The sequence below is a fragment of the Atheta coriaria genome, unplaced genomic scaffold, assembly GCF_025399875.1.
Source record: "Atheta coriaria isolate IRGN ID8LTWV9N9 unplaced genomic scaffold, Caltech_Dcor_3.1 hic_scaffold_1_pilon, whole genome shotgun sequence".
NCBI lineage: Eukaryota > Metazoa > Arthropoda > Insecta > Coleoptera > Staphylinidae > Dalotia > Dalotia coriaria.
This window is the reverse complement of record NW_027045443.1, coordinates 7,007,563-7,021,754: the sequence shown is the minus strand read 5'-3', so window position 1 is coordinate 7,021,754 and position 14,192 is coordinate 7,007,563. Positions and strand designations below refer to the sequence as shown.

The window sequence follows — 14,192 nt, the reverse complement described above, 5'->3', positions numbered from 1 at the left end:
TCACGTGTTAGGCTATTTTGAGCAGCAGTGAATGCCCTTCCTACAGCAATCTGCAATCTGTGTATATATTTGTTTGCACAGCGCAGAAATTACACTTTAATACCTGACGTTGACTGTATTTACACAAGTGTTGTTAAATTGACTTCCATTTTAAACGAAACACTGACGTCATGTTCAGCGGTGGAAACAAAATGGAAAACTCCTATCTTACCATCGCGACAAAAAGTTCACAACTAGATTAGCAGTAGGTGAAACGATGATGTGTGACATAATTGAAGTTAATTAAGTTACCTAATTATGCCAACTTCTACCACCACGCATTAATTGCCATATTAAGAATTCACTTTCAAGTCGCTAACTTCTTCTCACTTGCGTTACATATCTCAGGTAGTCGGTACACGCCATTTTGCGCCCCACACGTTTGCGCACTTTGATAGGACGCAACTAAACGCACATGCATAATTAACTGTACATACGCTCAAGTATCAAGATGCCCGTCTCTGGCATACTCACGAAGGGAAGATTCCGAGCGAGAGGGCGAAGCAATAAATACTTACCGCCTACGTGCGACTATGATACGAGGGTAAATAAAAAGACGACGCAGATTGTTCCAGCCAGCAAAGTTACATATAATATTAAGAAAATATCAAACGATTAAAATTATGCAGAGAGCAGTTTCTGCTGGAAATTTCCACGGAAAGCAAAACAGTGAACCATTTTTATAGCGTGCCTTATTTATGGTGTAATTACGTTAGTAATGTTCTAGCTAAATACTGATCTCATCAATTTTATTTACTTATGTGTTCACGGACAAACTTCTTGCACTTGAACGACGGTAAAATAAATCGCCGACAACTATATATGCAAAACTTTGGTAAATTCTAAAACATTCCTCAAATACCATGCAACAAGTACCTACCCACAGAATATGGAAAATGTCTGCTTGGGCTATTGTTGAAATCTATTGTTGAATTCAGAATTGCGTGGATTTGACTTTCTAGAAATTGGCAGGTAAAATTGCGCAAACGGTCGGATTATAACTGCCAAGGGTGTATTACATTCCATAGTTTTTAGACCCATTTAATGAAAAACGCGAACAACAAAAACATGAGAAGAGTAAAGAACTGGAATGTTGGCATGAACAGAATAAAAATAGACGGGAGTCATTTTTCCGCCTGTCTCCAAAATTAAGGAATGTGCGACATTATACCTACCACCATTGATCCGATATGAGGGTAAGCTTAACACAAAGTTGTACGAAATCAAAGAAATATTTTCGGTTCGGTGTTTGTGCCGGTACTGAATCGACTAGATGAAACCATGCTTAGGGCCATTTAAGGTACAGCTTCAGCGCAATGTGGACTTAAATAATGAAAAGGCCGGCTGCGTTACGCGTAAACGGCAGATGTGCGATAGATAAATCGACATCTGTGTGAACGTTGCGTACACGTTTAGAAAAACTGAGAGGGTTCGATGTAAGGCAGGCACGTCGAGTGCTTCTTCCGGCAAATTAGGCTTACCTGTTTCAGCGCACAACGAAGTGATTTCCATGATATTTCTGTACGTCTGCAAGACGCAACACCACCATAACCAGTCTGGCGGTACCATATTGAGGATGCTTTGATGGATGGGTTGCTAAAATGCACGAAATAATATTTTGGAAGCGTGAAAGAGGATGTTGGGGAGGCACGCGACATAACTGAAACCGAAGATAAAGCGGATGTTTGAGCTTGGATTGTACAGGAAGTTGGAACATCATGTTTTTAATTTAATTTTAAATCCGTTTACCAATGAGTCAGTTCAAACAGACACCAGGGCGATCAAGGCTCAACGTTGAAATACATTTTCAAGTAAAACAGAAGGTATGTAGAAGCGTGCAGGCGAACCGAGAGCAGAAACTATGAATGAACTAAAGATACAATCTGCTACATAAACTTTTGGGATCTTCAAGAGTTCAGCTAAGGCATGATTTGGTTGGTTTTTCAATCCCACATTCAAGAGCACTGTGTGTGTCGTAAAACTTGTGGTCGGTACCGTATGGGATGCAATGATGCACTCGGCGTCGTTGATGCGTTGGTGCTGTTTCCACACACCGCCGTAACTGTCGTGCCCCAGCCCATGGCAATTCAACTACCACATTTACAAGACTGTAGCTGCGAACAGTTGCAGTGTGCGCAACACACCGGTCGCACCAGTCGGCATATACCCACCGCACCAATCAAGAACGACCAGCCGGTAGGTACGAAAAGTGAGCGCGAGTACCAGCAAGCACGTCTTTCGCCGGTCCATGGTAAGTAGGTAAGTACCAGTCTTGCCTGGTCGTCGGTGGCAGGCGCTCGTCACATTCTCAGCGGATCTCGCATCCGGTCTAACAAACAAAACGTGCACTACAATGAACTAGTGTCGCCCGTGCGTCTATCAACATTGTGCGTTAAATAGCGTTGAAATCGCGATAGCAGTTGCGTCTGCTCAAAGGCCCACCATGCTGCCTGACTGGCTGATTAGTCTAATACTGCTGGCGGTTGTCGTGATAACGAGTTGCGATTTGCTGGATGAGTATGTTCGGCATGTCGGAGAGTCCAACCAGGTTAATGAAGGAATCCCCGGACATCGGGGACGGGTGCGTGCCAAACGTAATGTCGTGCAAAATCAACACGAAGAGGATACAGAATGGACCCACAGCGCTGTTTTGGATTTTTCCGGTGCCGTGACGCTACGTTGGAAGCCTCGCCACGGGGAGATCACCTTCCGCGTGGAGGCGCGTACCCGTGGATACATTGGATTAGGCTTCAGCACCAACGGTGACATGGAGCACGCGGATATGATAATCGGATATGTCGATGATAATACCGGCCGCACACATTTGATGGTAAGTCCATGTGTAATTAAACAGCGCTTTTTATTTTACCAGACGAAAGCTCCAAGAATTATTATTGAGGGATATACTTGTGAAACCAGTTATTTCATTTAGTCGTTGCCACCGAAATTCCCTCGGCATGCTTGAGTCACGACAATAGCAAGGGACACTGTTCTTTTATTGTCACTCAAGTCCCTTTGTCATTCAGCGTTTCGTGCCTGCGGCTGGAACTCGATTAAAACCGTAAAACAACGTCCACCAGTTGCCAGCGCAGCGTGAAGCGAATACTCGAAGGGCTGACAGGATGTAAACGCCATATCGTTTATTTCTTTATAAGAACTTTTATGCTTTTCCGTTCCTCAAGTTCATTGATTTGTATATTCTTTGTGGAACAAGCATACGATGCCAAAGACAGCCTAACCAAGTTTTTTCGTTGCTTATACTTCCTTTACACGACCGCAAACAATTTTTATTACTTAACCGAAATGCGGGACTGAATCGAGTGAAAAGAAGCGATTGGCATGACAACATTCGAATTCGCGTATTTACATGCCAATTAAGTTTGAATGCCGGAAATTTTAATGCACGAAATTATGTTAAAACGTTAATGCATGAAAGAAACGTGAAATATTTCAGTATTTTTATTTTTATTTTACGTTGGTTGCACCTGTTCCGGCCCAGACAACGACACATTTAAAGCATTTCATAAAGTAAATGTATACGCTTTTAAAAAGTTGTGGCGGAAGGTACTTTCCGGTTTCCGACGGATACTTGAAGTTTTTGACCCTTCGTCCCCTTCAAAATTCAATAGAAAATGGCGAGTCGTAATTCAATTCAGCCTCCAGAGTTTTTTATTCATTCGTTTCCTTTACATTCAATCACCTTAATGTGAACTCGTTTGATAGTTATCCGAATTTAAGAGCAGAGGATGTTGTTCGACATCCGGTGGTTAAAGATTGAGCTGTTAGACATAACCGGTTGCCAAAGACGTCCAATTAATTTTTATGCATATTTATCTACGGGATTATTTAATTCATTTCGTTTACAAGGCCAACTTAAGCAAATATGTATTGAAATTAAAACAGTGTGACCACTAAGCCGCTAAAAATGTGGTTGTAAATAAACGTTGGGAGCTTTGTCCGTCTGATCATCGAATTAAGTAAAACTTCAACGAACTCAAACGCAGTTCACCTCTTCAAAGAATACAAACGAAAATACTACATCTGGTAGGAATGCGTGTGACACTTTGAGTAGCTTTGAAAACGTAGGAAATGCTTGCCGAATGTTTTAAATTAATTGTGCAATATAAAAAGCGATACTCTCCGCAAACTCTAAGAGAGTTTTAACATTAATTCAATACCACCAGTAGTTTACAAACTATGTACTTTACAAAATGACTGACTACTCTCATAATAACCGCGCTAGAGTTGTTGTGTGCATTATACTCGTACTATAGCATATAGAATTTTATTTTGAGCAAAAATATTTTGAAATAATTGTGTTAGTCATAGTCTCCCTAGGTTTTATGCCTCCTGTCAGTCTGCGTCACCACCTGCTCGAATTTTTGAAAGGATCTTAATGTAACATATGTTACTTTCCTTCGTGCGAAACCGCTCCAATTAGGGGCCCATTCATCGCAAGTGCAGGCACAACCAACCATGTTATTTTTAAACATTTGCTCCGCACTAGATTGCAATAGTTGTTACCCAATTTTGTCGCGATACACACCCTGACCACGAGCGTCGAATATGTCCCTAGTAACACGGCAATTGCAGTACTCTAAGTAAGTGGCATGTGTTTGTGGCGTTCAGCAACTTGTTTCGCTGTAATGAATAATGTCAGAAAAATAAAATTGAATTGAACATAACAGCTGCAGCGGTTCCATTTGTTCAAGGGTTGGTCATACCGATCATAGAAATCCGCAGCAACCTAGCGAAAACAAAACCTTTATTCGAAGGGGATTTGAATAGTCCATTAAAAATACTTTGCATTCAGCCTCGCAGTTCACTTCAACTCGAATATCGCGCAGGCCGATGGCATTCCCCGAGAATAATAAATACTGATTTTCAACGTTGATTAAATGTTAAACAATGGACTCAAGAGTGTGCGTGGAATATAGAATGAAGAGCAAAGTCATTGTTTCCGAGGCGCGATGTTGTTGTTGTGTTATCCAGGCGATTCAGTAACAAATTAATTATCTAATGCCTGCGCACTTGGATATCTGATCATTCAACAATTATAATTTAACACAAAAAGCAAACAAATAATTCGACCTCGACTGTAAATGTTTAATTGTTTCTGATTATTACGCGCTTGCTTTTCGCTAGTGTTACATCTCGCGGGTTTTATGAAGTGCAAGTGCTCGATTTTCAAATGACAAATACGAGTGTGAGGAAGTTGTTAGAACGGCTACGATGCGCGGCAGTTGTTCGACTTCGTAGTAAACAGGAAATCACTAAACTTGAGTGCGTAGCATTGTTACCTTTTCATTGTTACCTGCCGCACTTTACTACACGCTACGAATTTTATTTCTGTTCACACTTAAGTCAAAGACCGCGCCAGAAATGTCCATGCCGCATGAAATTAATTATCATGTTCTCATCAATGAGCGTTGTTCTGAATACGTGAATGTTTCCAGGATTATCATGGAGTAAGCAAGAGTCAAGGCAGTGCTCCAGTTAAAGATGACGTCGACAACTATAGACTGCTACACGGCATTCAAAACGACACGCATACGATATTGGAATTCCGGCGTGCCTTAGACACGTGCGATCCGCACGATTATGTGCTCAATGTGAGTGGAGGATATTAAAAGGATTGTTTGGCGAATACCCCGCAATTTTGTTTGATTATGATGATTTTCCAGGGCGATACGGTGCGTGTAATATGGGCGCTGCACGACCACGACCCACATTGGCCTACCGAACTCATCTATCACGGCGAGAAGCGTGGCGTGCAGAGTCTGCATCTGTTGGCGCCGCCCCGCTGCCAAAGTACGATGCTCCTAAACACGTGCGGGACTGGGAGGTCACTATGAACAATGTAAGATTCCGCAAGGCCTAAATGTATCTACAGCTAAAAATGTTAAGTAATGTAAATGTAATTTTAATTAGGTGGAGGTAAAACAGGATATGAAAACCATGTACTGGTGCAAGATATTCAAGGCCCCTTCGCTGCAAACCAAGCATCATATTGTTGGCTACGAACCAATAATTGGACTCAATCACAGTAATTACGTGCACCACATGCTCTTTCACGAATGTAACATTGATCCGACCGACGCGACCACCTGGGAGACTTACAGTCGGTCTGAGGGAGTGCCATGCTATTCCAAAGAAATGCCTCGCAAGTGGGAAAACTGCCAAACGACGGTGATTGCATGGGCGGTCGGTTCAAAAGGTAAATAATTTGATTTAAGTTTACAAATTGACGAGAAGTAATACGTGGCTGTTCCAATTTTTGTAGGCGAAACATATCCATCCCATGTGGGTCTGCCGTTAGGCGAACGAGTCCATAGTTATTTCATGCTTGAAGTACACTTTGACAACCCTACGTTGAAGCGCGCCGTGGACACTACTGGGCTACGTGTTCGCTACACTCACAAGCTGCGCCAGCACGACGCCGGTATCCTTGTTACAGGGGTGGCCCTCAGTGCGCTGCACGTTGTTCCGCCTCTGCAACCTGAGTACAAATCGGCAGGTTACTGCAGTTTAGATTGTAGCAAGATGCTGCCATCCACTGGAATCAATGTGGTGTCCGTCTTGCTTCACTCACATCTTGCCGGTCGCAAAATGAAGCTGCGACATATACGCGCAAATAAAGAATTGCTTCCACTGGCGGAGGACAATCACTATGACTTCAACTACCAGCAGAGTAGGCGGTTACCGCAAGAAATCTCTATTCTGCCAACGGATTCTCTTATTACCGAATGTACTTATTCAACGATGGGTCGTAAAACCCACATTAGGCGGATATTCTACGAGTGAAGAAATGTGTCTAGCGTTTGTACTGCACTATCCAAAGACGCAGCTATCCGGCTGCTTTTCAATGCCGCCAATTAAGACATTCTTTGAGACTTTGGGAGTCAAGGAGTTCTACGATAAGAAAATGAACGACATAGAGAAGATATTTCTTGATGGTACCAACGAAGTAATCACGCCACCAACGACCAAAGCACCACTATTCAAGTACAAGCCAGGGATGAGAACTCCCCTGAAGCAAACGCCCGTGCTATCAAAGCGCTACAAAATGCGAAGGACTTCACTATTGAGGGCGAAGGCGAGCACGACAATAGCGGACTCAATATTTTAGACCAATTGATAATTAAGGAGCCCCCGAGTTTCAAAACAAAACGTTTATGGCCCACTTGGAGGACATTCCGTATCACGCCGAGGAGCTGACACAGAAAATTGAGGAGTACTTTTATAAAGGACTGCACTTAACATTCTGTAAACGAAGAAACGATACTAAGGATATTGTAAGTTTCTACATTCTTTTGTCTACAGCAGTACACAATAGTTTGTTATATTAATTTAAATTATTTTTTCAGAAAGAGAACGTAGAAAAACTCCCGGATTTTCAACCATTCACCAGTAACAATACGCTTAGATGCAGTTACAGATCCAGTTATTCATCCTCAAGCTTTACACCATCCGCTGTGTACTTAATGGTAGTTGCCGTGTTCGCATTGAATGTGATTATGTCGCGTGCGCATTGATTTGCCATCAAACTGCGATATTATGGCGACTACAAACCTTGCATCTTCATATAATTTGGTCATTAAGTTAAATTCACTTCTCCTTAACTCGACTCCCTTGTGAATAGTGTACAATTCAACTTAATTATGTTCGCTCCTGTTTGTAAATATTCTCGTAAATTATTATTTAACTAAGCTTTCTTAGTGTGTAGTCATGATGATAAAAGGAAGCTGATTGAAACGGTCAAACCAAAAACTAGAATTATATAATATTTATTAGTATTGTCCTTTGTTGTAAAATTCGAAAATCCGAAGACTTCGCAGCCCAGACCAGAATAACAATGTCAATTAAAACAAGCTGTGAGTAATACTTATGTTTTGCTGATGAAATACGATTATATCTAACATGTGACCAAAAGTGAATAAGCATTTTTGGAATGTATACTTTCAATATGAAATAAAATAGTTACTTAATTACTAATTAAACTTACTTAATTAACTTATAAATGGATTTTTAACTCAGAGAGTTTTAGTCTATATGCACTGAGTTTATTGATAAATCTTGATTATTGGGGACTCTGATGGCACATCGTAAAGATTCGCTCTTCTTCTATAAGAATCTATGAAGTTTAACGCAAACTTTTGAACAGTGAAGATCTACAAGTAATGGACTTTAGATACAGTAAAATGTCGTCGAGGGTGATTGTTAGTGATGTTAACCCAATAAAAGAGGGAAGGTCAAACAAAAGTGAAGGATGAAATAAGTGAAACTAGAACTGTTGATTAACCACTTAAAAAATTTCATAGTTTGAAATTTTTTACACTTGAACCATTAAAGGAGAGAAAAGCAATATCTTTAGTGTGTATTAAGTGAAAAATTATAAGCCAAAAAGATAACAACACTTCCGATATAAAGGGGCATTTACTGACGGCTCATTCACAGGCTTCACACAAGAGCAACATATTTTCGTTTCGTCTCGTTCTCGCCTCGTAAAAGCGAGACCTAAAACTCAACCAATAGCTATATTTTGTGAATATCCTGATAACTGAAAAGATTAGCACCCAAATATCAAAAAATTTATCATTCACACACCTAAGAGAAGTAGGAGACTTAAACCTATTTAAATAGGACCTGCCTTTTGTACCTACTTAAGTTCATGAAACTTGTACTTAAGTTTTGTGAACACACACCGATTAGAGTAAAACGGCGCACCTAAATTTATTGCGACGCGTTATTCTACTTGTGTTGGGAGTGCAAAACGGTTTTGCCGAATAAACAAAAGCGACCGACTGTATACATTCCAGAGGCTTTTGGTGATCAAAATTTAATACGACATACACAAATGAAATGAAATTGACCACACTTAGAAAAGGATGAAACGGGGCGTATCAAGATGGAAGAAGATATTAACAACAAAAACATACCAAGAAAGTGAATTAATTTAGTCGAAATGAATGCCAGAATAGTAACAAGCCGTGTGCAAATAAGAAGTGACTAAAACATTCGAACGTTCGCACAAACGCAGCATGAAAATGATTCAAAGCGATAAAAAGTTGTTTACACACGAACCTTGATAAGCGTGTGGAGCGCAACAATAGTGTTGTGTCGAGTGAATGGTTGAGTAGTTAGAATTGAATTACACAATTGAAGAATGTTGAATAACGAACATACATTCATAAACGAGAACAACGTAAGGAACTATTACAATTGAAAAATGTCAAAAACGCATCCCAGAGGGCATCTCACATGCTTATTTTGATACATAATCGCGCAGATAGGTAGGTTTATTCCTTGTTCTTTGATTGCATTTCCGGGTATGGGTGTCAAATCTAAATAATCCGAATTCCTAGCTTCCTGTTCTAGATCTGGCGTAGATGTTATTTCTGTAGGCTTTGCGACATTCGTGTCCATCATCTACTTTGACGGAGTAGTGTAGTTTTCTCATTTTCTTGGTGATAACGCCATATTTCCAGGTTACCTTATTCGGGGCATAAAACCTTGTTTGTACGCGATCTCCCACGCTTAAAAGTCGATGGCGCCTGGTAATTGGTTGATTTCTTTCAACTTTATTTGGTTTTAGTGTATCTAACTTGATTTTTGATTCTCATTGGCCTATTTAAATACATTTATCTGCTTGCAGATTTTCACCGCGACTCCCCTCCCCGTTAGGCCTTAAGTCAGTAGGTGCTACGGTTTGGATTCCCGCCAAACAAGCGCCGAGGACTCTCGGAGGAGCCTCGTATCCCAGTGTTTGGAACTGAACTCTAAGTGATATGGTACTGAACTCCGCTTTGACTGGTACGAGTAACGCGTCCATCGTCACGAAACCCCTGCCACCCAAACTTCCCTAATTGCGAGAACCGGCCACACTCAGGCTACCTCTACGATGCTGCGGGAGGTGGCAGAGTATACGCACTAGCTAACGGTACGGATATAGGTACATGCTTCGGCTCCCGCTTTACCATCGTCGACTACATAAATTAGCCATACTAAATACCTTAAGCATTGCAGCCAGATAGTCTATGTTGCGTAGAGGACCCTTAGAATTTGCAAGATTCTATCAAAAATGCATACACTCAAGCCGAAGTGCATACAATTTACAAGCGCGGGTTTAGGCTATACGCACACTGGGTCGCTATTGGTAATTGTCCTTTACGTATGCTGGGGTTCGCCTCGCAACCGTATGCCGGCATATAGGTAATGGCAATCCATTATTCCACCTCGGCAAAGTTCCACTAGGGTATAAGTAGGTACACGCTGGTTCGCGCTGGCATCGCCGGTACCTAGAATTGTTTCCAACTTCCGAGCGTTCCATTATCCACCACCTACGGTCGCACCTAGTAGGAGCGTACTAGTCGGAGTTTTTCCATCCGCCGATGGTGTTGCGCGGTACCAGAACATAATTTATTTTAATTTTTCTGTTATAGATTTTGGCTTGTGCGCCATGCAAGTTGTTTCATTTTGGTATGCCATTATCTAATGTATATTCAGAATCTGTGTGTTGACTGGATCATAAGTTTTCGATGATTGCATTTAATTGACTATAATATAGACGAAGAGTCTCCTCTAGAATCGCTTGGTAATTAAGTCCTTCTGTCGAAATTTGTTGAATTGTTTCTTCGCACAATTGATGTACTTCACAGTTGAAGCGAAACTGTTTTTCATCGAATATCAATGAGGCTCTGAATACACAATCAACCTTCGCGTTTTCGATGCTGCACTTGAACTGAGTTTTGTAGTCGAAGCTACTTAAAAGTTGCGTACCTACCTCTGAAGTCCGGCAGATGTCATTTACGGTATCTTGGATTTTTCGTGAAAGTATCTTGAAAGTGGTTTGTTATCCGTTACCAAGATAAATTGTTTACCAAATATGTATTGATGGAAGTGATCGAGAGCGAATACGATTGCCAAAGCTTCGCGATAGAATTGAGAATAATTTTGTTCTGCCTTTGTTATGGCTCTTGATGCGAAAGCAATTGGCGTCTCTTCTTCACCAATTAGATGTGATAGAATGCCTATAATTCCTGTAGGGTTGGCGTCGCAAGCAAGCTGTACTGGTAGATCCGGGTCGAACTGCATTAGTCGCACCTTTCCTGCTTTAATTGAATGATTGATTTTTCACATGAAGTTGTCCATTCGAATTTCTTGTCCTTTTGTAACAGTTGTCGAAGTGGAGCTATGATGGTCGAACAATTGACCATAAACTTGGTATAATAACTACCATGCCTAGGAATCGTCGTACTTCATCGGCGTTTCTAGGTTTTTCCATTTCAATTTTAGATTTTTTTAGATTTTAGTATTTTCGATTAGGATAAAAGAGGATAATGGGGGTCACTTCAGGAGAACTGAAATAAAATTTCAATTATAAACAAAATATTTATTGCAACCGACTTTTAACATTATTTACTTAAATAACTATTATCCGAAATAATTGTCAGTCACTTTGACAATCCATTTTGATATTATAAAAGTTAAACAAAACAGATTTGACTCCCATTACACCGACATGCGTATAATGGTGGTCACACTGGGGACAATCGGAGTCAAACAAAATCTAGCAGATATCGCAGACATAACATAACCCACATGAGGTGCATCAGAACCACATCTCATTGTTTCTTCCAAAATCGTTGCACGCTTGACATCTGTTTTCCAAATCTTCTGCGTCGTCATCCTCATCGTCCTGGCATAATTTGTCAGTGCCAATATCGGAAACAGAAGTTTCGTTACTTTCCTGCAGTAACTGGCGCTTTGCCTTTTCAGGACCAGTCTTGTGTATTAACTTTTATCCCTGACCTTTACTTTTCCATCTCTTTTCTTTTCTTTACCCCTGTTTTTTTTCTTTTATGGGCGTTGAAGTTAAAATTGTAGCGTGTTGCTTCTTTAGGCCCTTCCTTGTATTTACAACAGGTGTTTTCTCTGGCAACTTAATTAAATCATGCAAATTAACACTAATTTTGCTTGACGTGCCAGATACTGGCGACACAGTTTTTGGTTCAGAATCAAGTGGGTCTACTTGTTCAGATATTCTAAGATCTGATGTGCTGGTAATCATACTAGCAGCTGCAAGAGATTCATTGCAGTCTTGGATTGCAATAGTCTCAGATTGAAGAATTTCTACCGCCATGAAGTCTTCTTCTTTGAACACTTCCAGACTTAGGGAAACTACACATTATTGCAACATTATTAAATGCTTTCCTCACCAAGAATGCTACGTCATAGAGCAGTGGTTCATAACCTTTTCAAAGGTCACTACCCCTGTGAACAAGTATGGGAATTGAGTTTACCCCTAACTAATTTAAAATAATTAAAACCACATGAATTCGAACGAAAATATGTTTATTATATAAGAAATTGCACGTTTACGTAACTAGTAAAGTAATATATAAATTTATATAATATATAAATAGCGCCATGCTACCATTTACCGTACTATTATTTTGTTTATTGCTATTTTAATACTATTTCGTGCCATCCCGGATTACCCCCCTAGAATCTTCGTTTTACCCCTGCGGGGGTAATTACCCCCAGGTTAGGAACCACTGTCATAGAGGATTGTCTTTTCTGCAGGATGGCGTTTTAAAAATAAGTCACACTCTTTTTTGTAAGCCATTTTGAGCGGACCAAAGAAAGGAACGTCCAAGGGTTGTATTCTGTGTGATGTGTGTAGTGGCAGAGACAACATATGAATGTCATTGGACTTACAATATTCGTAGACGGAAAGAGAAATGTGACTAGCATGGTTGTCCAGTATTAAAAATATGGGTTCATCTGCAGATGGCTTAGCATGCTGTGTAATATGCACCAACCATTGAAGAAAAAGATTCTGATTAATCCAACCGTTGTCAGAGTATTTGTAAAACGCTCCTGCTGGACCATCCTACATATCCTAGAAATTGAATTCTTCGTTGGAAAAATAAAAATGTAAGGTTGTGTATATGACCATGCACCAACAACATGCGAAACATCCTGTTGCCCGCGCAGAATTTTATCTAATAATAATAACCGCTTAACTCGATCCTCGCCTTTCCTCGATGTGTTGAAATGGTTTGAATTTCACTCGATTTTTCGTTCAATGAGACATGTAAATTTGCCTTATATAAGTCGAATCGACAAAGTCGAATTGCCTAAGCTGTCCGGGACGTCGTTGATCTTCCTGATGAGGTAGTGTCCTCGTGGTAATATTTCATTCACACCTACCTTGTAGTCTACACAGCCTGACTCCTCCGTCGGGTTTTGGAATGACAACTAATAGTGATCCCAAATCGCTCGATTCAACCTTTTCAACCTTCTTTTTCGAGAGTGTTCAGTTCTTTCACAACCCGGTCTTTTAAGACAAAAGAAATTTCTCCTTCTTTATTGAAGATTAAACTGACATTTTTGCGTAACTTTCAACTTACTTGATATTTTAGTACTTGTCCGATTTTTTCTTGAAATAAGTCCACAAATTCTTCTTCGATTTCATTCGATTTGATGTCAGCGTATTGAATTGAATGTATAGTTTTGTTCAATTCGAACAGGCAAAGTACCAGCCATACAACTACAAATATCTTGCGTACATACAACAACTAACAGTGAGCAGAAATCAAAGATCTTTATGACTGCGTTTTGCAAACTATGTATAACTTTCTGTTGGGAGAGAATTTATGAAATAAAACAGTGCATAACCTGTTTCGTTTGTATACATATCTGTGGACATCGTTTTCTAGCGTAACGAAAAGACGCTGCTGCTCCAAGAGTAGGGAACGATGTAAATTTAGTCGAATATGTTTGCCATTATATTCGATATTTACGCAAACTTTTTCATCTCTAGCAAAAACATTTTGAGGGAAGGAGCGAAAACGCATTGATGTTTTCTGCAGTGGCGTTAATAATTGAAAATTTTCGAATATATCCTTGGGAAAGAACGAAAACCCAGAGCCGGAGTCGATTTCACAAATCACAGGTTTCACTTCAACAAATATTGGTGTCTTGAATTTGTCTGCTTCCCTCTGGAAGCTATGATGGAAATATTGATAATGTTGTTCCTTGAATAGAGATCTTCGATGTCTCCTTCGAAGACGTTCCTGTAGTTTAGTAAGGTTCGAATGCAAACTGGTTGCTTCAATGCGAGTTGTCTTGCTTAAATAAAGCCTCTG

The 14,192-nt window shown here is 40.3% G+C and overlaps 1 protein-coding gene and 1 long non-coding RNA gene across 4 annotated transcripts; one reads left to right on the top strand and one right to left on the bottom strand.

The window, feature by feature from the left end:
* Positions 1–2,163: 2,163 nt before the first annotated feature.
* On the top strand, positions 2,164–8,039 carry LOC135793631 (MOXD1 homolog 1). The gene is given in 10 exon segments (XM_065304663.1): positions 2,164–2,869; positions 5,496–5,651; positions 5,724–5,835; positions 5,838–5,899; positions 5,971–6,256; positions 6,323–6,812; positions 6,814–7,052; positions 7,055–7,189; positions 7,192–7,334; positions 7,407–8,039. Coding segments are annotated over 10 exon segments (2,178 nt in total). The 5' UTR covers positions 2,164–2,482; the 3' UTR covers positions 7,575–8,039.
* Positions 8,040–11,887: 3,848 nt separating this feature from the next.
* On the bottom strand, positions 11,888–14,143 carry LOC135794853 (uncharacterized). 3 transcript variants are annotated; one of them, XR_010548967.1, is made up of 4 exons: positions 13,455–14,143; positions 13,061–13,381; positions 12,760–13,023; positions 11,888–12,219 (listed from the first exon to the last, which is right to left on the bottom strand). It is a non-coding gene; the product is annotated as an uncharacterized lncRNA (long non-coding RNA). The 3 variants fall into 3 exon arrangements; XR_010548966.1 differs by lacking the exon at positions 11,888–12,219 and having other exon boundaries at positions 12,377–13,023; positions 13,061–13,405; XR_010548965.1 differs by lacking the exon at positions 11,888–12,219 and having other exon boundaries at positions 12,377–13,023.
* Between the last annotated feature and the right edge of the window lie 49 nt (positions 14,144–14,192).